The sequence below is a fragment of the Balaenoptera acutorostrata genome, chromosome 2 (genome assembly GCF_949987535.1).
Source record: "Balaenoptera acutorostrata chromosome 2, mBalAcu1.1, whole genome shotgun sequence".
Classification (NCBI taxonomy): Eukaryota; Metazoa; Chordata; class Mammalia; order Artiodactyla; family Balaenopteridae; genus Balaenoptera; species Balaenoptera acutorostrata.
The window spans coordinates 118,437,574-118,461,550 of NC_080065.1; the positions used below are offsets into that span (position 1 = coordinate 118,437,574).

General features: G+C 36.2%; 1 protein-coding gene across 2 annotated transcripts in view; it reads left to right on the forward strand.

Moving 5' to 3' along the window:
- The window catches only part of RAD50 (RAD50 double strand break repair protein), a 112,439-nt gene that overhangs the window by 40,644 nt on the left and 47,818 nt on the right, over positions 1-23,977 (forward strand). For both annotated transcript variants that reach the window (XM_007188550.2, XM_057540977.1), the window contains 14 exons: positions 3,289-3,417; positions 3,647-3,812; positions 5,222-5,415; positions 5,838-6,044; positions 7,097-7,279; positions 8,249-8,406; positions 11,391-11,566; positions 12,058-12,295; positions 15,377-15,566; positions 16,013-16,139; positions 16,557-16,750; positions 20,069-20,179; positions 20,623-20,715; positions 20,808-20,921. In XM_007188550.2, the coding sequence (XP_007188612.2) occupies positions 3,289-3,417; positions 3,647-3,812; positions 5,222-5,415; positions 5,838-6,044; positions 7,097-7,279; positions 8,249-8,406; positions 11,391-11,566; positions 12,058-12,295; positions 15,377-15,566; positions 16,013-16,139; positions 16,557-16,750; positions 20,069-20,179; positions 20,623-20,715; positions 20,808-20,921 (2,280 nt within the window). The remainder of the gene's footprint in view (positions 1-3,288; positions 3,418-3,646; positions 3,813-5,221; positions 5,416-5,837; positions 6,045-7,096; positions 7,280-8,248; positions 8,407-11,390; positions 11,567-12,057; positions 12,296-15,376; positions 15,567-16,012; positions 16,140-16,556; positions 16,751-20,068; positions 20,180-20,622; positions 20,716-20,807; positions 20,922-23,977) is intronic.

The following is a 23,977-nucleotide window of genomic DNA, read 5'->3' on the forward strand; positions in this document are numbered from 1 at the left end:
AATCAAGCAAGTGTGTTGGTGCCATTTTTCCAATAGCATTTGCTCACTTCGGAAGGCAGCTATGCTCGCCACTATACCACCAACACCATTTGCTCACTTTGTGTCTCTGTGTCACATTTTGGTAGTTCTTGCAATATTTCAACCTTTTTCATTATTATATTATGCTGTTCTGCAATCAGTGATCTTCGGTGTTACTATTGTAATTGTTTTGGGGTGCCACAAACCACATGCATATAAGATGGCAAATTTAATCGATAAATGTTGTATGTGTTCTGACTGCTCTACCAAACAGCCATTCCCTCATCTTTCTCCCTTTCCTCAGGCCTTCCTACTCCTTGAGGTACAACAATATTGAAATTAGACCAGTTAATAACCTTATAATGGCCTCTAAATGTTCAAGTGAAAGGAAGAGTCACACGTCTCTCACTTTAAACTAAAAGCTAGAAATGATTGAGCTCAGTGAGGAAGTCATATCAAAAGTGAAGAGAGACTGAAAGCTTGGGCCTTTTGTGCCAAATGGTTAGCCAGGTTGTGAACGCAAAGGAAAAGTTCTTGAAGGAAATTAAAAGTGCTACTCCAGTGAACTCATGAATGGTAAGAAAGTTGAAACAGCCTTATTGCTGATATGGAGGAGGTTTTAGTGGTCTGGGTAGAAGATCAAACCAGCCACAACATTCCCTTAAGTAAAAGCCTAATCCAGAGCAAGGTCCTAACTCTCTTCAATTCTGTGAAGGCTGAGAGAGGTAAGGAAGCTGCAGAAGAAATATTTGAAAGTAGCAGAGGTTCTCGAGGTTTAAGGAAAGAAGCTGTCTTCAAAACTTCAAAGTACAAGGTGAAGCAGCAAGTGCTGATGAAGCTACAGCAAGTTACAAAGAAGATCTAGCTAAGATCATTAATGAAGGTGGCTTCACTGTACAGTAGATTTTGAGCGTAGGTAAAACAGCCTTATACTGGAAGAAGATGCCATCTAGGACTTCCATAGCTAGAGAGGAGAAGTCAATGCCTGGCTTCAAAGCTTCAAAGGACAGGCTGACTGTTGTTAGGAACTAACGCGACATGTGACTTTTAAGTGGAAGCCAGTGCTCATTGACCATTCCAAAAATCTTCAGGGCCCTTAAGAATTATGCTAAATCTACTGTGCCTGTGCTCTATAAATGGAGCAACCTGGATGGCAGCATCTCTGTTTACAACATGGTTTATTGAATATTTTAGACCCACTCTTGAGACCTGCTGCTCAGAAAAAAAAAAAAGGATTTTTTTTCCCCCAAAATATTACTGCTCATTGACCATGCATCTGGTCACCCAAGAGTGCTCATGGAGGTGTACAATGAGATTCATAGTTTTTTAAATTAATTTATTTATTTTTGGCTGTGTTGGGTCTTCGTTTCTGTGCGAGGACTTTCTCTAGTTGCGGTGAGCGGGGGCCACTCTTCATCGCGGTGCGCGGGCCTCTCACTGTCGCGGCCTCTCTTGTTGCGGAGCACAAGCTCCAGACGCGCAGGCTCAGTAGTTGTGGCTCACGGGCCCAGTTGCTCCGCGGCATGTGGGATCCTCCCAGACCAGGGCTCGAACCCATCTCCCCTGCATCGGCAGGCAGACTCTCAACCACTGCGCCACCAGGGAAGCCCGAGATTCATGTTTTCATGTCTGCTAACACAGCATCCATTCTGCAGCCCATGGATCAAGAAGTCATTTGACTTTTAAGTCTTTTTAAGAAATATATTTCCTAAGGCTATAGCTGCCATAAATAGTAATTCCAGTGATGGATCTGGGTAAATTGAAAACCTCCTGGAAAGGATTCACCATTCTAGATGCCATTAAGAACATTCGTGATTCATGGGAAGAGATCAAAATATGAACATTGTTTTTTTTTTAAGACATAATACTATTGCACACTTCTACAGTATAGTGTAAACAACTTTTATATGCACTGTGAAGCCAAAAAATTGTGTGACTTGCTTTATTGCAATAATCACTTTATTGCAGTGGTCTGGAACTGAACCCAGTATATCTCTGAGGTTTGCCTGTAGTGTCATAATGATTAGAGGGAATGTATGGCAGCACCTAGTACAGTGTCTGCAATATAGCAGGCATTTGATCAATGATAGCTATGACTGTTATTACTGGTAAAAAATTTTTTTTCAAATCTCTCAGCTAACATACTGAACACTTGTTACATGTGCTGAGGAAGCATTGGTGAACAAAGTAAAGTTTCTGTGGTGATAACGTGTTACCTATTAATATACAAATCATAAGATATGGTATTAGTATAATTTATCAAATGACATTGAAGTTGAGGATGCATTTTGGTGCAGCCATGAAAGCTTACAATTGATATCTGTAATAATGTGTTAGTTTAAAAATCAGGTTCTAAAAATGTCTTAGAAGAGGAGTTGGTCAGCCTTGGAATTGTAGAGGCAAACACCAGAAGAGTATCCAAGGAGGGAAGACTCTGAGCCAGATCACTCATATTCCTAGGAGATGAGGCAACCAGCTGTCCCTGGAAGCAGGCCACTGAGATCATTTGTCACATTTCACTTGTGATGCACCATGAGTTTCCAGTCCACTCAGTAGTTCTAGTTTCTTTTTTAATAAATTAAATAGTTAGCCTTTTAAGGATTAAGTTCTGTTTAAAAAAATTTTTTTTTATTTTTGGCTGTGTTGGGTCTTCGTTGCTGCTCATAGGCTTTCTCTAGTTGCAGCGAGCGGGGGCTACTCTTTGTTGCAGTGCGTGCACTTCTCATTGCGGTGGCCTCTCCTGTTGGGGAGCACAGGCTCCAGGCACGCAGGGTCAGCAGTTGTGACTCACGGGCTCTAGAGCACAGGCTCAGTAGTTGTGGAACATGGGCTTAGTTGCTCCACGGCATGTGGGATCTTTCCGGACCAGAACTTGAACCCGTGTCCCCTGCATTGGCAGGCAGATTCTTAACCACTGTGCCACCAGGGAAGTTCCAAGGATTAAGTTCTTAAAATGTGGTACTTTACATAATGTGGCTCCAAGTACCCAGTGAATGAATGACTTTTGTGGGAGCTGTTGAGGACAGGGGATGGGCTTTGAAGTTAGAAGGGAGTTAAATTCCTGCTTTTCTTTACTAGCTGTAAGGAGTTGGACAAGTTACTTAATGCCTCTGATCCTCAGTTTCTCGATGCTCCCTTTATAGCAGTGTTACCGTTAAATGAGATCACTTTTACTAAGTGCCTGGTCCTGGGACATGTTATTTATCTTCAGTTATTTGCCGTGTAAACAATAGTGAATTCTGTTTATGTAGGGTGTTTGTTTATTTTCAGAATCGTCTAAAAGAAATTGAACAAAATCTCTCTAAAATAATGAGACTCGACAATGAAATTAAAGCTTTGGATAGCCGAAAGAAGCAAATGGAAAAAGATAATAGTGAACTGGAACAGAAAATGGAAAAGGTTTGTGGTGGTAGAATTTTGTTTTACTTCAGAATTGTGAGATTATTGTAATGAACCTCATTTGATTCCATTTTGACAGTCATATTTTGAAACAAACATACAAATCTTGATGTTTGTGTTACTTCCATGTTTATGTTAAAAAGGATATTGAATAAGCTTTGGTTCATATTTTGTACCTCAGAGTGATACCTTGTTATACATTAAAGCTCTTTATTTTGGTTCTACACAGGTTTTTCAAGGGTCTGATGAGCAGCTAAATGATTTATATCACAATCACCAGAGAACAGTAAGGGAGAAAGAAAGGAGACTGGTAGAATGTCAGCGTGAACTGGAAAAATTAAATAAAGAATCTAGGCTTCTCAATCAAGAAAAATCAGAACTACTTGTTGAACAGGGTAAGAGACAGTGTTTACTTGGTCTTTTTCCCTATTATAATATTACGCATTTTTTGCATGAATGACAAATCTCCAGGGAATTATGCTGAGTGAAAAAAGTCAGTCTCAAAAGATTATATATAGTATGTTTCCACTTTATATGACATTTTGAAATGCCAAAATTTTAGAAATGTAGAACAGATTAGTGATGGCCAGGGTTACCCAGTAGGAGGAAGAGCAGGAGGAAGGTTAATGTGGTTATGGTTTTAAAAAAAACAAGAAGGGTCCTTATGGTGTTGGAACTGTTCATTATCTTGGCTGTCATGGTGGATATAAGAACCAACACAGTTGATAAAATTATGTAGAACTTAATACACACACAGATATGAGTAAAACTGGGGAAATAAGAATAAGATTGATGGATTGTATCAGTGTCAGTATCCTGGTTGTGATATACTATAATTTTGCAAATTGCTAAAAGAAAACACTATTTTTCTACTCAACAACAGTTCTGACGCCAGGTGTGTGTGGGTTTTTCCACACCAAGCAATTCTCCAATTCTCAGTGAACACCAACTAAGTGTCCTGTAATTTATTTCAGTTCTGACACTCCCTGTCCGGAGTTAGCATAGACCCCACAGATTAAGGGCTCAGTCCCATGAGACTGTCTCCCACTCCACTTCAGCTGCCAATCCCAAGTCCCAGGTTGTCTGGCACCTGTACTTCTGACCACTGGCTATAAATCAGGGGTTTCCACAACCCTTTTCTCAGGTTCAGTAATTTTCTATAACAGCTCCTAGAACTCAGGGAAGCACTTACTATTACCAGTTTATTAAGGATATAGGTCAGGAACACCCAGATGGAAGAGATGCATAGGGTAAAGTATGGGGGAGGGACATTGAGCTTTCATGCCTTCTCCACATGCATGACTTGCCCAGCACCTCCATGTAGTATTCACCAACCTGGAAGCTCTTTGAATGCCATTGCTTAGGGTTTTTATGGAAGTAATCATGTAGACATGATTAATTAAGTCATTGGTCATTGGTGATTGAACTCAGACTTCAGCTCCTCCCCAGAAATGCGAGGGGTGGGTACTGAAACTTCCTACTCTGATCACAGAGCTGATTCCTCTGACGACTAGGTCCCATTCTCCAGGAGTCACCTCATTAGAATAAACTCAGGTACAGTTGAAAGGGACTTATAATGAATAACAAAAGATACTTCTCTCACCCCTATCACTGAGAAATTCTAAGCGTTTTTTGGAGTTCTGTACCAGGAGCTGAAGACAAAAACCAAATATGTATTTCTTACTACATCTCAATACAATAGTTACCATTGGGGGAAACTGAGCAAAGGATGTAAGAGATCTTGCTCTTTTATTTTTTAAAAAATCAGCTGATAAAAAAATTACTATGATTGTGTTTTTTAAAGGTCGTCTACAGCTACAAGCAGATCGTCATCAAGAACATATGCGAGCTAGAGATTCATTAATTCAGTCTTTGGCAACACAACTAGAATTGGATGGCTTTGAGCATGGACCATTCAGTGAGAGACAGATAAAAAATTTTCACAAACTTGTGAGAGAGAGACAAGAAAAGGAAGCAGAAACCGCCAGGCTACTGATGGTAAATACTGTTATTTTCTTTTGTTGGTATCAGATTGTCTAGTTGAATTGTTTTAATTTTTGGATTGACCTTATTTTGTCATATTTTTGGATTAGTGTTAGGATAAAATTTACTATGAGATAGAATAAAACCTTTACGGAAGCAAATCTTTTAAAAGTTTATAAGTATAAAAGTACAAAGAAGATATAGACCTATTTTTTTAATTTGATTTTAAGTAAAATTTCTTTTTAAAGCTAATTGTAAAGAAAAAGTTTGCTCGAAGTTAATAATGATTATCTCTGGGTTATGATCATTATATTTTTGTATGCTCTTCTATATTTTCCTCAGAGTGCATGTGTTACTTTTGCATCAGAGAAACTTTTTCTTAATGAAGTTTTTACTGAAAAAATTGTTAATGCTCATGCTTCTCATTATGTATTTAGAACGACTTTGCAGAAAAAGAGACTCTGAAACGAAAACAGATAGATGAGATAAGGGATGAGAAAACTGGACTAGGAAGAATAATTGAGCTAAAATCAGAAATCCTAACTAAGAGGCAGAATGAGCTGAAAAATGTGAAGTATGAATTACAGCAGTTGGAAGGATCTTCAGACAGGATTCTTGAACTGGACCAGGAGCTCACAAAAGCTGTAAGATACTATTTGAGTAATCTAATAAATTTAAGGTGTAAGATATTTAGAAGTATTTTTTCTTTTGCTAATCCTAAGATTATGGCCTTTTAATAAAAATATCAACATTGTCTATCAATCTCACGTAAAATGAATTTATCTGAATATCTTAATGACCCAACTCTGCTCCTGGAACCTGGTGGATTGAAAATTAGAATCATCTAAGGAAGCTTAAAAAAAAAAAACTTATGCTTAGACCTTAAACCTTGCAAATAAAAATCTCTAAGAGTGGGGCATAGAAATGTGTTCAAAACAGAACTGGGTGATTCTTATGAGTACCTTGGTTGAGAACCACTTACCTAAGTTTAAAAAAAAAAGTATTTTCCCTCTAGGTTCCACACACTACAGATTTTATATGATTATTGCTGTGTTATCGCTTTTTCTGTGGTAGAAACTTTCTTAGCCCACCTCTTCCTTTCATGAATTTCCAAAATTTCTTCTTTGTTTCTAATCTCTTCCCTTCCTTCACACCTCCATTACCAAAATAAGCATCCTAAAGCTTGGCAAATGCCACTTTCAGGTCCCGTCTTGATAATTTAAACATTTCTATTTACTCCCAAACTTAACATCTAGCATACATTTTTGTCAGTTTAGCACAATATTGTCCTGTTGTGATGGGGAGATACTGTTCAGGGACCACATAACACTATTTTTAGTTTCTATATGCCAGGCAATGTAGTGAGTTACATGGCTACTTGATAAATGCTTAGTTATTGACTGAAGAGTCACTAAACTGTATACTTAGGCATATTTTTCTTAATTTTGCACTAATTTTCATTTTTCCCTCCTGTTTGACTCTTCCAGATTCATTTACTAAGTCTCTACTGTTATAAAATAGTAAGGTAACTTTATAAGATATTTCTTAAAAATTTTATACCTTCTGCTTTTTCTGTTGTTGGATAGAATCAAACAGTAATATTTTGACCATCCTGAGGAGTAGCTGATTTCTAATACACTTTGTCATTATTTTAACACAACACATATAAACCTGTTCATTTATTTGAATTATTAAGGAACGTGAGCTAAGCAAAGCTGAGAAAAACAGCAATGTAGAAACTCTAAAAACAGAAGTAATAAGCCTTCAAAATGAGAAAGCAGATCTAGACAGGACCCTGCGTAAATTGGACCAGGAGATGGAGCAGTTAAATCATCATACAGCAACACGTACCCAGATGGAGATGCTGACCAAAGACAAAGTATGACCTTTCTTTTTGTTCTAATTATACTGTCTGGTATTTAAAATAGCTTATCTTACATTCATAATCATTACACTGTGAAGTATTTTGTTGATATTGGCTTTTTATTTTAGAGGTTAAGTGAACTTAATATAAAATAGACTTTCAAGTTTAAAAACTGTTTTCTAATTACAAAAAAATAATAATACAGAAGTGTATACACACAAACACACACATGTACATTGCTGTTAATTTTTATCATATACCATACAGAAGTTTTTTTTTTTTTTTTTTTTTAAATTATAGCTACTTTATTTATTTATTTATTTATTTTTGGCTGTGTTGGGTCTTCGGTTCGTGCAAGGGCTTTCTCCAGTTACGGCAAGTGGGGGCCACTCTTCATCGCGGTGCGGGGACCGCTCTTCATCGCGGTGCGCGGGCATTTCACTATGGCGGCCCCTCCCGTTGCGGGGCACAGGCTCCAGACGCGCAGGCTCAGTAGTTGTGGCTCACGGGCCCAGCCGCTCCGCGGCATGTGGGATCCTCCCAGACCAGGGCTCGAACCCGTGTCCCCTGCATTAGCAGGCAGACTCTCAACCACTGCGCCACCAGGGAAGCCCCCATACAGAAGTTTTTAATTTTTATATCATCAGACTTGTTATTCTTTTCTCTAATGGCTTAGAAAGTCCGTCCCCACTTTAAGAGTTTAAGAAATTTTCAGGAGTTCCTTGGTGGCCTAGTGGTTAGGATTTGGTGCTTTCACTGTCATGGCCCGGGTTCAGTCTCTGGTCAGGATGCTGAGATATTCCTCAAGCTGTGCGGCATGGCCAAAATTTAAAAAAAAAGAAGAAATTTTATATTTTCTTCTTGCATTTTTGTAGTTTTATTTTTTAAGCCTAGAACTGTAATCAATCTAAAATTTATTTTTGTTCTTTATATATTGTGGCGATATTGAGCTTTATTTTTAAACGATTTTTTTTTTTCCTATAGGCTGACAAAGATGAACAAATCAGAAAAATAAAATCTAGGCACAGTGATGAATTAACTTCATTGTTAGGATATTTTCCCAACAAAAAACAGCTTGAAGATTGGCTTCATAGTAAATCAAAGGAAATTAATCAGACCAGGGACAGACTTGCCAAATTGAAGTAAGTAGTTACAACATTTGAAGATGTAGTAGAAGTCTCTTATTTCATGCTTTCACTTTTCATTGTTTTGAAATCATTTATTGTCATGAAGTGGTATGTCTTATTAATTGACTTTGATTTTCCTATATTTTACAAATTAAGTAAAATGGTAACAGTGAGTTGAGCTTCTTGTTCCTTGAAAGTTTACAGAACTAAGTGAGAGGGTTAAAATATTCCTTTATAAAAAGTGAGACCTGAAACTATAAAACTCCTAGAAGATAACATAGAGGAAAAGTTTCATTGTATTGAAATTGGCAATGATTTCTTGGATATGACACCAAAAGCACAGGCAGCAGCAGCAAAAATAGACAAATGGGACTATATCATACTTAAAAACTGCTGCACAGCAAAGGGAACGATCAACAGGGAAAAGGCAATCAACAGAATGGGAGAAAACATTTGCAAATTATATATCTGATAAGGGGTTAGTATCCAGAATATGTAAAGAACTCATACAACTCAATAATAAAAAAACAAATACCCGGATTAAAAAAGCGGGCAGAGGGACTTCCCTGGTGGTGCAGTGGTTGGGACTCCGAGCCCCCAATGCAGGGGGCCCGGGTTCGATCCCTGCTCAGGGAACTAGATCCCACAACTAAGAGTTCGCGTGCCACAGCCAGGGAGCCCGCCTACTGCAACTAAGACCCGGCACAACCAAATAAATAAACAAATAAATATTTTTTTAAAAAAACGGGCAGAGGACTTGAATAGACATTTCTCCAAAGAATATATATAAATGGTCAACAAGCATATGAAAAGATGCTCAAGATGATGCTAATCATCAAGGAAATGCAAATCACAACCACAGTGATATCACTTCACACCACTTAGGATGAGCATTATCAAAAAAAACAGAAAATATAGTAGTGTGTCATAATAAGCTATAATGGAAAAGAATCTGAAAAAGAATAATATAACTGAATCACTTTGCTGTATACTTGAAACTGATACAACATTGTAAATCAACTATACTTCAATTTAAAAATAAAATAAAAAGTTGAAAAAAACCCCAAAATAACAAGTGTTGGTGAGGATGTTGAGAAATTGGAACCCTGTGCACTATTAGTGGGAGTGTAAAATGGTGCAGTTACTGTAGAAAACCTGTGGAGATTCCTCAAAAAATTAGGAAAAGAATAACCAGATGATCAGCAATTCCACTTCTGAGTATATATTCAAACGAATTGAAAACACGATCTCAAAGAGATAATTTGCTAATCCACGTTCACTGCAGCATTATTCACAATAGCCAAGAGGTGGAAGCAACCTAAATGATGGATGAATGGATAAAGAAAAATTGGTGTATGTATAATGGAATATTATTTATCTTTGAAAAAGAAAGAAATCCTCTCATATGCTATGACTTGATGAACCTTGAGGATATTAAAGTGAAGTAAGCTAGGCACAAAAACATAAGTACTGTTTGGTTCCGCTTATGTGAAGTATCCAAAGATGTCGAACTCTTAGAAAGTATGTAGAATGGAGGTTCAGAGTAGCCAGGGGACGGGGGCGGAGGGGGAGGGGGGGGAGTTGTTCAGTGGGTATAGAGTTTTAGTTTTGCAAGATGAAAAAGTTTTAGAGATCTGTTGCACAACAATGTGCATATGGTTAACACTACTGTGCTGTACAGTTAAAAATGGTTAAGATGTTAAATTTTATGTTTTTCCCACAATTTAAAAAAGTGATCAATTTTTTCAAATATCACCTTGAGTGGTACTTAGATAGGAGGGTCAAAAATTCCACAAATATTTTTGAGGAAGATAGTGGATTTGACCATGTTAAATTTGTGTTTCTTGTGGAAATGTCTGTTAGGGAGTAGAATACTGGAGTTTGAAGTTCAGAAGATTGGAAGTTGTTGCTTTGTAAGCGATAATTGGAGTCAGTAGGTCATGTCAACTTGAAGGAGTTATTCAAAGAGAAGAGAAAAAATTGTAGTCAGACTCCTGGAAAACACCAACATTTAAACTGTTGACAAGCAAAGGAAGAGAGGAGCAAGTGAAGTCAGTGCCGCAGGAGCCAGGGTGAGAACAAGACAGGAGTGATGTCTGAGTTGCCTTGAGAAAATAGTCTTTCAAGGAGGGGTTCAACCGTGTTTGGTGCTGCTGAGATAGTGATCTTAATGAGCAACGCTCAATGGCTAAGATGGTGAGAGCATCATCTACATGTTATTTTTTTTCCAAATTTTTACTGTGACTTACAATGGGAAGTATCAAGATGAGGCACATGTGCACTCACACATTTATCTGAAACAAATTTCTTAAAATAGTACCTATCCTAACCATGCACAATCTACTCCAATATATTCTACGTATTATGCTTAATTTTTCAAAATATGCTGAATATAATGCATTGAATTGATTATATGACTTGCCTAATGCATCAAAACCTGTAAATTGAAAACCCCTGATCTATAGGGGCATGGAGGCTGGCTAGGATTATATTTAAGAGTTGGAGTGGAAATAAATTGTACTAGTGAGCAAAGTCTTTGATGAATGAGAGGCAGTGAATGATCAGGTTGTAAGTAGATGACAGCAACAAGGAGGGAACAAAGGAAAAGTTTTTACAGGAGGGAATGGAAGTACAGTTGTGAAAGGGTCCACACAGAGTTAGGAGAATGTTCTCCTTTTTTTCTCTTCCCTCCAGATCTGGCAAGCATATTCTCCTTGCTGAGGCTCTTAACCCAAGATCTAAGACCATGAACCCCTGCAAAACCAAGCAGGGTTTTGTCTGTACGCATTTTTCTGGGAGCAGGCATATGACCAGGGTGAGTCCATGTGCTAGGGGTAGATTCAGGCAGTAGTGGACTGTTGCCATGACTTCTAAAAAAAAGTGCTTGGTCACAGCAGACCTTTGTAATATTTTCTGGCAGAGTTTGTCTTGGATCTACCTTCTCACACTTTTCATTTCTCATATTTTAAAATTGTAATCCATATTTGTTCTTATTTTAGCAAGGAACTGGCTTCAGCTGAGCAAAATAAAAATCATATAAATAATGAGCTAAAAAGGAAGGAAGAGAAGTTGTCCAGCTATGAAGACAAACTGTTTGATGTTTGTGGTAGCCAGGATTTTGAAAGTGACTTAGACAGGCTTAAAGAAGAAATTGAAAAATCCTCAAAACAACGAGGTAGGTTACCTACTTTCTATTAGAAAAGGCATTTTGATGTTTTTGAATTTTTGTTCACAGGTAACTATTAAGGATGGGAGATTTTTAAGCTTGGTTCTGGAGCTTGGTGGCTTAAGTTTCAGTTCTGGTTCTACAACCTACTTGCTGTGTGACTTTGAGCAAGTTATCGAAACCTTTCTGTACTTCAGATTCATTAATAATTGCCTACCACGTGTAGGGTGTTAGGGAGGAGTAAATGAGATGATAGTTTCTGGCACATAACAAGCTCTAAAAGTTTTATTATACTTGTGTGTTACCAGAAAATAATTTCTACAAATCTGAATGTATTGTGCCCTTGGGAAGATTTAAATATCAGAATTTTGATTTCTTTCATTGTGTGTTTATAAAGCAAGAAGAATAATCATGTATTTACAGAAAAGGATATAACCATGTTGACAAAACTATATTTTATATTCTTTTCACTGGGAGTATATATATATATTTTTAAATAGCCATGCTGGCTGGAGCTACGGCAGTTTACTCGCAATTCATTACTCAGCTAACGGATGAAGACCAGTCGTGTTGCCCTGTCTGTCAGAGAGTTTTTCAGACAGAAGCTGAATTACAAGAAGTCATCAGTGATTTGCAGTCTAAGCTGAGGCTTGCTCCAGATAAGCTCAAGTCAACAGAATCAGAGCTAAAGAAAAAAGAAAAGCGGCGTGATGAAATGCTGGGACTAGTGCCCATGAGGTGAGAATAGGGATTTACCATTACTGTACCTGTACAGTAACACTGTAAGAGGTACCTATTCCACTGTCTTAACATATGGTAGGTATTCAGTAAGCAAGAATTGAATGAATAAAGGTTAAAGTCAGGATTCTAAGCCAGTATGCTCATCTCATGTTATTTATGTGATAAGAAATATTTTGTTTCAAGATAAGCTTGTTTCTTAAACTAGTCACAGGGTAGATATAATCTTTAATTTGTGTATGTTTGTTTCATTCCTGAGACTTGGCTTGAGGGCAGAAATTTTGATAGATTTTATAACTATGTGTCACTTTCTAAACCCAGCAAAGAATTAAAGTACTGGAAAGCTCCCCTCGAGACAAATTTTAAACTATACTTTTATGTTTTTCTCACTTCCAGAAAGAATGAATCATAGATGATTTCTATTGTTTATTTTTCCCTTGCTTGTATAAGAAGTTCAGATGATTTTCTATTTATAAATAAAATCAAGTCAGAAAGTATGTGATGATTGCCTTCGTGTCTCCCAGAGCACAAAGATGGTCACAGAGACCAATAAGATATGACCTTCATGGAGCTGATGGTCTATGTAAGGAGAAAAGCTCTCAGAATTAGACATAGAAAGCTGGGCTTAATAAAATACTTAATTGGTTCAAATAAATGCATTAATTAGGAAGAGAGAAGCCAGTGGACTGCAGAATGAGAATAGGATTTTGAGAACAGGGTAGGAGGAGGGATGTAAAGCATAGGGAAGGTGGTTTGACTTATTTAAGAGGAGGAAAGGGGAGAGGGTGTGTGTAAAGGGTAGGAGAGTAAGACCTGTGCTGCAGTAGAAACATTATCTGGAGTTTGAGAACTTATTTGTAGTGATTGATTCACATAAGTAGGGAAGATAGAGCTACAATTATGTTCAGGCCTAGTTATAGCTCTATTAGGTGATGGGGAGCCATCCTAAGAGATTTAATGAAAGATGTGTTTTAGGAAAATTAATCTAATGTTAATACATTGGATGAAAGTGAGACAAACTCTGGAAGCAAAAAAACCCGGAGGGTATGTTTTCCTGGAAAACTGAAGAGGAGTTTAAGGAAAAGAAGGAAGGGAAGATGCAGGAAGATGTGCTTTGTGGTAGCCAGCCTCTAAGATGGTCCCCAATGATCCCCGCCTCCTGGTATTCACACTCTTGTATTAGTCTTCTCTCATGTTCCAGGATTGGTCTGTGTAACCAATAAAATACAACGGAAGTGATATCATGTCCCTTCCGGCATGTCCCATACCATCATGAATGAAATTTCAGCTGAAAATGTACCTCTTTATCATTTTTCTTAGTACTGACTTGGGTTCATTTTTTATAACACCTCATTTAAATAAAAGCTCAGTATTTTTCCCACAGGTGTTTTTCAATACTGTATCTGCTTTGGTCCCTTTTACATAAAATTCCCTTGGAAAAAGAATGCTGTCACAAAATTGAATTTCTGAAAAACTTAAAAGCAAAAGAGAAAACCCTACTAGAGCTCAGTAACCATTCACTCAGGAAATATCTTTACTGTTTCTTAGAATACTTATTTTAGCATCTTAGGTAATCATCAGAAAAGAAGGCACCAAAACCTGGACCACATCAATAAGGGGTTTTTGTGTGTGTGTGAAAATGTAAAAATGGGGTTAAAATTGAATGTATGCCTGTAGTTCTCCGCAAAAATGTCCCAGTCAAGTGAGTGCTTGACTGTCATTAGGCTATCATAGCTTTGTCACTTTCTAGGTACTGGGTACATAACTTAAGAGCAACTTCTGGTCTATAACACTGGGAAGTAATGTGAGCATGAATTATTCATAATCTGAATATGTTCATATTTATTCAGGGAATTTTTTCATTGCTCTGGTATAAAAAATTACAGGTCTCTGTCACTCAGATCAATTCAGGTTGGCATTTCTTGGTCATAGTATGGACTTTAAAAAAATCATTAAGTAATAACAGTATCTAAGAGCTAATCCTTGAGTTTCTGGTTTATTATAAGGCTCCCATTAGAAACCAATTTAATTTATTATACTAATTTGATTTTAAGAATTTGGGATTTTTCTGAAATAAGCTTAATAACTTTTTTTTTAAAGATTACATACAAGTTTTATTGTTTCAGAGGTATCAACAAAAATAGGTGTGGGGCCAGTACCTGCCATAGGGATGGTAATTCGTTAGCTAGAGTAGCAGCGGTAAAGTGGGTTTAACAGCTTTTGTACCATAAACCCATGTATCATTTGACTGATACATGGGTTTCCTTCTTTCCTATTTTCTTCCTATTTCCTTCTTTCCTATTTTCTTTCCTTCCTTTCTTCTGTCCTTCCATCATTTTTTAAACTTTTTTATTTTAAAATAATTTTAGACTTACAGAAAATTTACAAAAATAGTACAGAGAATTCACATATACCCTTCACCCAGCTTCTCCTGATGTTCACAGTTTATGTAACCATAATATGATTATCAAAATCAAGAAATTAACTTTGATATAATTCTATTAATTAAACTACAAACCATATTTGAATTTTAGCAGTCTTTCTATTTAACATCCTTTGTCTATTTCAGGATCCAACTCAGGATTCCCACATTGCACATACTTGTTATTTCTCCTTAGGCTCTTGTAGTCTACCATAGTTCTTCTTTGTCTTGACAGTCTTTCTTTGTCTTTCATGGTCTTGACACTTATGATGAGTATGGTCAGGTAATTTGTAAAATATCTTTCAGTTTGGCAAACAACACGGTAAAACTTGCTGCTTTCAAGATCTGTCAATAGGTACTATTTATAAAATCAGTGGACAGAGGTTTGAGGAGAAACAGGATATTTACATTTTCTTCAATGTATTTCTCCTATGATACTTATCGATTACATAGAGAAAAATAGTAACTTTACAATGGGTAAATCTGGCTGACATCATCTTAACTAAGAGTAACATACTGACATCATATACCCACTGATATGTTGCCCTAAGAAGGATACAACATCACTTCTGTGGTATTCTTGCCAAAAATACATAACCTCAATCTCATTATGAGAAAACATTAGATTGCTTATTTTTAATTGTGTGTGTTCTGTGAAGGCAAAGCATAATTGATTTGAAGGAGAAGGAAATACCAGAATTAAGAAACAAACTGCAGAATGTGAACAGAGACATACAGCGCCTAAAGAATGACATAGAAGAACAGGAAACACTCTTGGGTACGATCATACCTGAGGAAGAAAGTGCTAAAGTGTGTCTGACAGATGTTACAATTATGGAGAGGTTCCAGGTAAGTTTACTGCAGTTTAAGGCAGACTAAAACTTGTTTCATGGTGGTTTGAATATGAAATGTGAGTATTAAAGATAGTAGCTAGTATTCTGGTACAGATTGTGTTTAGAGTTCCCTATCCTGAATTTTAGGTAGTCTCAGGGAGTAACTGCTTAGCTTATTTATATTCCTGAGTTTAGATTTTATTATCTATAAGTTCTGAGAATTAAGAAGTAGTCTTGTTTATTTTTCTTTTTTAGTCTGCTTCCTTTTGTTTACATCATTTAAATTAATTTCATCATAAAAATTAATTTTATTTTTATCCTTTAAAATTTGTTAAAATTATATCTGAGAGCAGTTACAAATTAGATTTTTAAAAGTAATTAAAAGCAGTTAATTCTTAAAGATTTTGAATAATGATAATGGCATAAGTTTCTTAAAGGAAATAACTTTGATTTATTCTTAAGATGGAACTTAAGGATGTTGAAAGAAAAATTGCACAGCAAGCAGCTAAACTCCAAGGACTAGATTTGGATAGAACTGTTCAACAGGTAAACCAGGAAAAACAAGAAAAACAACACAAATTAGATACAGGTAATAGAGTCTGTTTCCTTATAAAGACTTCAACATTCCCAACATATGCTTTTTACCATAAACTTTATAACTATTATGTGGACAAAGAACAGTCTTTCTTCCAGTCCATGGTATATGCAGTTTCTTTTCTCAAAGGCATCACTTCTCCTCTGTTTCCTTTCTTTGCAGAACAGATTTTGAATGATGAGTAACAAATGAGCTGTACTCTTTCTCAGTCATATCTGCCCTATTCAGGAGGGGACAGCAAGCAGGTTTGGGAGCTGGACAGGTTCTTGTGGCATTTTTATTGCAGTAGGTGGGACCCACAGAAACTCAGCCTTTGTGAATGCCACAGAGACCTATAAAACTGGAATGAGGCTGCTTATAGTATTTTCTATACCCTTACATTAATCACTGTATCAATATGTTTTCATGCAGTTTCCAGTAAGATTGAATTGAATCGTAAGCTTATACAGGACCAGCAGGAACAAATTCAGCACCTAAAAAGTACAACAAATGAACTTAAATCAGAGAAACTTCAGATATCCACTAATTTACAACGTCGTCAGCAACTGGAGGAGCAGACTGTGGAATTATCCACTGAAGTTCAGTCCTTATACAGAGAAATAAAGGTAAAAACATTCATATATATTAGTTTTAAAAATCAGTTCAAATATGTGAAATTCTCTTTATTGGGGCAATGGCCAGAACTATGGTTATTGTGAGGATCAAGTGAAAACGGTATATAGAACTTCTACTAATAGGTAAAAATTTCTGGAAGATTTATTGACCATAATAAGGAAGAACTGGCTGCCTGGTTAAGTAGTGAACTTCCTGTTACTGGTGGTGGCTGGCTAACTCCATATAAGGATTCCTACTTGTATGGGAGGTTTGTCTTATCTACAGATCCTATATCCATGACAGACACTGCCTCTCAGGCATAGCACTTTTTCTTTTTAATTCCAGATGTAGTCTCGGAATACTTCCCACTACACTGAGCAGGCACTGAGTTGACACATGGAATGGAACCCATTTGGCATCCCTCATCTAGATTTATCAAATCTAAGACCCAACCAATTAAATCTGGTTAGAATCTGATTAGAATCTGTTACTAATTACTATAAATGTTTCTTAAGTAGTTTTGGATTACAAAATAACAGAGGCTTAGAGTATGGTATAAAATGTACTACCTTACATTTGTATTTTTTATTGCTTATAAAGCACTTTGACATTAAACCGTTCAGTGTCTCATTTTGTATTCAGTGTGTCATTTTGATAAATGTGACTAAATCTCCTTTTTATAGGAAAAGAAATTGAGACTTACAGATATCCCATGACTTGCCCAAATTCATACAGTTAGTAGGAGGCAGGGTTAATTTTCTGGTAGGTCTTCTGATGTGTAAGACATTTGACTTCCCACCACACCAAACTACTTCCTAATATAAAATATTCCTACATTGAAGTAATACTAAATAATTATTTCTACCTTTATGGATTCATTAGGTATTTCAGGATCTTAAAGTACTTGAGGATCATGGTTTTGAACAGTGGTTATTGTATACTTATTCTGTAGAGATGTTATAAGGCCAAATGATGTGGAGTTCTGATTAGTAAAATAGTTTGTTATTTGAAAACCCCTTTCCTTCCAAAATAATTGTGGGCACACCAACATCAATGTACTAGTATGCTTTCATTACCATAAAATATCTACTTAGCCTCAGCAAACTAAGCTTAAGATCAAAAGTTCCTTTACGATCGAGACAGGCTACAGCAGACTGTGGACCTTTCGGGTACAGAGAAAAATATTCTACCTTCAGGATGCTTTGGCTGCTCAAATTCAGAAACACTTATGGAAGTAGGTATAGTTGAACAGTCCCTAGTTGCTGTGCTTATTAATTCAGCAGGCAGTCAGAATACCAATGTCAGGAATGTCGGTGCATCTTATCTCACCTTGGATAATCCCTTGATGGAAGTAGAAACATCAAAATGTAACCCTTCCTTTAAAATTCCATTTCCACTCAGGATTTACAGCTTCCAGAAAGTAATGTTGAAATGTCTGGAACAAGTAAGGAATATGGGAATTGCCCCTTCTCGTAAGTCTCTGTGGCAGTTGTCAGCCCTCTGTAGAGTCAGCAGAGGAATCTTGCTCATCTATAACAGCAGCCTTGAAGGAACTTTATGAACTTTTGGTCATTAGTAGTAAACCAGCTTCAGAAAACACATCTGAAGAAGTTTTCTGTCAATCAAAGACAGTAACTGAGGGCCAAACAGGTATTAAGGACCTTTCTGAAAGGTGGACCCAAAATGAGCATCTTACAGCTACCGAGAATGAGCAGGTCTCCTTTCATCAGGCCATATCTGTATCAGTGAAGATGGAAGAATTAACAGACACTTCAGCTGACACTAGAGTAGAAGATGTAGAAAATATTAACTTCAGCGTCTAGGTGATGGCCTGTTAGTACTGATAAGGAAGGTGTCCCCAAGTCTAAGGAGTCAATAAATGAGAGCAGTTCTGTCACTCTAGCCTCAGATGAAACTTCTAATCCAACTACATTGCACCTTTGGTGTAGAAATTTCACCCAGACTTTTAGCAGGTAAGGAGGATGCACTCAATCAGACTTCTGAGCAAACTGAGTCCTTGTCATCCAGTTTCATATTGGTTAAAGATCTGGGTCAGGGCACACAGGCCTGAGACCAGAGAAAATGTCTGTTCTGAAGCTGCAGGGCCACTTCTAGAATTTGAACCACCTACCAGCCATCCATCATCAAGTCCCTCCTTTCTTGCACCATTAATTTTTCCTGCTGCAGACATTGATTGGATCCTCCATGCCGGCTTTACTTTGCAGGAAGCTCTTGGGGCTTTGCATCGAGTTGGTGGAAATGCAGACCTTGCACTTCTTGTTTTGCTAGGAAAGAACACTGTAGTTCCTACACAACCATGGAAACGTGGACTAGACCATACTCCGTTCCCTTAAAAAAAGCTATATATCTACACACACACACACACACACACACACACACACTTGCTGTAGAAACCTGCAAGCAGAATGTTGAGCTGTATTTTTTTTTTAAGTTTTTTTTTCAGTCAAAATAATTTATGATCTCTTGTCTGATGAACTTGTCTAATCTTTTGTTAAAATTTGGGCCTTTTTAAATGTATCGGCAGTACGTGCATACAAAAGCTTTTTATTATTAAGATGATGTATTCTGGAATAAAACTGATGGTTTTGTGTATAACATACCATTTTAGAATGAGAGTGAATACTTTAAAAAGCAGAAGTCATGAGAAATCCCACTACCCATGCAGCTAAAAGCAGATAAACTTTATAATTTGGCTGTGTCTGTGCTGAAGGCAAGGTATGGCTTGTTAACTCAATTTTTGGTTTACAAACTTGATCACATGGTTTTGTGTTTGGAATCATACTTAGTGCTCTGTGTATTATGATTCATCAGTTGTAACAGGAAATGGAGGAATAATTGAAAAAAAAAGTTCTTTTATGATCATATTTCCATCTGTAAAAGAAAGACCTGGACTGAAAGAGCTTTCCTATTCTTCAGTCACACAGAGCTGATATGGGCCCCTACAAACTCATGAAAATTTATACCTGAAGCCACATGCTCATATAATTGGGAGTACGTGGTGTAGATTAAGAATCAAGTCAGTGGCTGACGCAGTATAGCATAGTGGTTAAAAGAAAGACTCTGGAGCTGGATGAGATTTGAATCCTGGCTCCTTCATTTACTGGCTTTTGGGACCCTGGACAAATCATCTCTGTGCTCATCTGAAATATAGCAGGAAAATAATGTACCTTCCTCATAGGGTTGTTGGAAGGAGCGAATGAATTGACTTTTAAAGCCTGGTACATAGAAAGTGATTTTATTATGAAGTCTGACACCTGAAATAAGGTAATGGAATGTTATATAAGACCTTATATTTTTTATATCCTTAGGATGCTAAAGAGCAGGTAAGCCCTTTGGAAGCAACATTGGAAAAGTTCCAGCAGGAGAAAGAAGAATTAATCAACAAAAGAAATACAAGCAACAAAATAGCACAGGATAAAGTAAGGTTTCATGTATATATTTACTTATCAAAAATATATGTTAAAATTATTATTCAGAGCACCATGTTGGATACTAGTATTTCACACGAAATTAAAAACATGATGAAATAGTATTTTCATATTTGTGACATAATCTTAACATTCAAAATTTTTTAGAATGATTAAATGTAAATTATTTTGCTTCTTGATCTAAAATAGAAGTTGAGAATTGAGACCTTTTAATCTAATCCCATAGGTAATAAAGGGAGATCATAAAATTTGAGTTCAGATAAAATCTGCTGGTGATGGAAACTGGAACCCGGGGCTTCTAACTTCCAAGCCAGTGTTTCACTGTACTCTCCTATTAAGTTTTTGTTATCTTAATAAAAGATATTCCTTGGAAATAAATCTTCTTAAATGCCCTAGTCCCAACTACTGTATTTTTAATAAATATTTTTCCACAGATAAATGATATCAAAGAGAAGGTTAAAAATATTCATGGTTATGTGAAAGACATTGAGAATTATATTCAAGATGGAAAAGACGACTATAAGAAGGTAATTTAAAACTATTTAATTGAATATAATTTAAAATGATTTATTTGTTTATATTTTTATTTCTTGTGCTTAAGAAATTTTCATTTTTGTAGCAAAAAGAAACTGAACTTAATAAAGTAATAGCTCAACTAAGTGAATGCGAGAAACACAGAGAAAAGATTAATAAGGAAATGGGAATCATGAGACAAGATATTGATACACAGAAGGTAGGTCCTATTTTGGCTAATGATTTATGGTGGCACTTATACCAGTAACATTCTTATCTTTCTTTTTTATTTTTTACTTTTATTTCCAATACTTGTATTGAGTAGAAATGCAAACAGTAGAGAAAAGCAATTCTTTTTTTTTTTTAATGTGTATATGTTTATATAAAAAGTATGTTCCTTTTTTATGTTACTGAGAGACAAAATTTTCCTTTGGCAGTATAAAAAGAGACATATTTTCATTTGTAAAATGAAATAATAAAAAAAGGTGCACTTGGTATAACTCAAGCTGTTGTGATTCTTTTCATCATAACATTTTTACCTGATTGTATTCTTTTTTTTAATTTATTTTTTATTAAAGTATAGTTGAATTACAGTGTTGTGTCAATTATTGCTGTACAGCAAAGTGACTCAGTTACATATATATATTCTTTTTCATATTCTTTTCCATTATGGTTTATCACAGGATATTGATTATATTTCCCTGTGCTATACAGTAGGACCTTGTTGTTTATCCATTCTATATATACCAGTTTGCGTATGCTAATCCCAAACTCCCAGTCCAACCCTCTCCCACCCTCCTCCCCCTTGGCCACCATAGTCTGTTCTCTATGTCCCTGATTCTGTTTCATAGATAGGTTCATTTGTGTCACATTTTAGATTCCACATATAAATGATATCCTATGGTTATTTATCTTTCTGACTTACATAGTATGATAATCTCTAGTTGCATCCATGTTGCTGCAAATTGCATTATTTTGGTTTTTTTTATGGCTGAGTTCCCTTGTATATATGTAACACATCTTTATTCATCTGTTGATGGACATTTAGGTTGTTTCCATGTCTTGGCTATTGTGAATAGTGCTGATATGAATATAGGGGTGCACGTATCTTTCTGAATTATAATTTTGTCTGGATATATGCCCAGGAATGAGGTTGCTGGATCATATGGTAATTCTGTTTTTAGTTTTCTGAGGAACCTCCATACTGTTTTCCACAGTGGCTGTACCAACTTACATTCCCACCAACAGCGTAGGAGGGTTCCCTGAGAAAAGCAATTCTAATAACATTGTCTTTTCTTCTTTCCTTTTTTTATATTTATTTTCAGTAAAAGACTTACCTGGTAAAAGTTTAAACATAAAAGCATAAAATTAAAGTCTCCTTCCCCTTCTGCCAATTCTCAATCTCACTTCTAGATATCATTCTTAAAAGTTGTCTGTAAGTAAAATATGTATATACTAAGTTGTTTTTCAGTTGATTCCTTTATCATTTACTTTCTTGATTAAGGAAATTAATTTCCACAGTATAATTAAAATCACATTAAGAAAATAATTTTCAGCATGCCTTATATAAGCATGATAGTTAATGCCTTTAAAAACTACACCGTTTCTCTGTTCCTGCTGTTTTGAATAAAATTTGCTATTTGAATGCTTTAATCACTTGGTTATAAATAATGGTTAAAATCTCTTTGAAGATTAGCCATACCCGTTTTCTGCAGAATCTCTGGCCATAGTGCCAGGAATGTCAAATATATGAATATCAGTCAAAGGTAAATCAAATCTCTGCCATCTAATAAATGCTATATAAATTTATGATGCATGTATAACAAAATACTTAGTTATCACTAGCTTATATGTGGGTTTTCTATTTAAAATCACAGTCTATAAATCAGTAATGTCCATACAAATATAGAGAGATAATTAAGATACACCAGTCTGTGACCCTTTTCAAGTTGAAGGTCTAAATTTAGTGGATCTGACTATATTAGTTTACTTTTATAACCTACCGTGTTCTAGAAATTGTTTACTAGGTTATATACATAGAGTAATGCTAAATAACATTTTAAATTGATGAGAAAATGAGACAATGTGGAAATAAGGACAAGAAGAAGGCAATGAAACCAGGAGAGTAGTAAGTATATAAAATGTAGGCCATGAAATCTGATATGCTTGCTAAAGATTTTAGTAGTCACATGAAGAGAGAAAGTCATAATTAATTGTTTCACATTGTCTCAAAGCTAAAAAGAAACCAGTTCTGTGGACTGAGACCAGAGAAAAATGTCTCCATAGGCATTCATGGAAAGGAAGACACTGTACAGATTAATAAAAAGCAGGTCTTCAACAAACTTCATGGTTGGCTTTGTTTGTTTGTTTGTTTGTTTTTACAGTGTGTTTCAGCACCTTTATCATCCCTTGATGAGTGTAGAAGGTGGTGTGATTGGAGCCTAAAATATATGTTAGAGTGTTTGGAGAGCAAAAGTTAGCTATAGGCACCCATCAAGATCACCTGGGTTTTTCCCACTCCTAAGTGTATAATAACCAAGAAGACGTAAAACATATGTTTACATAAAAACTTGTACAAGAATGTTTATAGCAACATTATTCATGACAGTCAAAATATGGAAAAACAGCCCAAATGGTTATCAACTGATGAACAGATTAATAAAATTTGGTATATTCATATGTATTTGTCAGGGATCTCCAGAGAAGCAAAACCAGTAAGAGATCAATAAATATAGATATAGATAAAGATATAGATATAGATAAAGAAATTTATTATAAGGAATTAACTCAAGTGATTGTGGAGGCTGAGATGTCCCAAGATCTGTGGTTGGCAAGCTGGAGGCTCAGGAGAGCTTGATGGTATAGTTCCAGTTTGAGTCTGAAGCCTGAGAACTGGGAGAGCTAATAGGCTCTAGATCCAAGAAGAGCCGAGGTTTCAGTTTAAATATGAAGGCAGGAAAAAACCACTGTCCCACCTCATACAGTCAGGCAGGATGAGTTACCCCTTATTCAGCCTTTTTTGTTCTGTTCACGTCTTTAGTTGACTGGATGAGGCCCACCCACATTAGGAAGGGCAGTCTGCTTTATTTATTCAGTCTACCAGTGTAAATTTTAATCTCATCCAGAAACACTGTCAAAGACACTCAGAATAATGTTTGACCAAATGTCTTGGCACCCTCTGGTGTCAAGTTGACACATAAAATTAACCATCGTGGAATGTTACTCAGCTATTAAAAGGAATGAAATATTGATAGATGCTGCAACATGGACAAACCT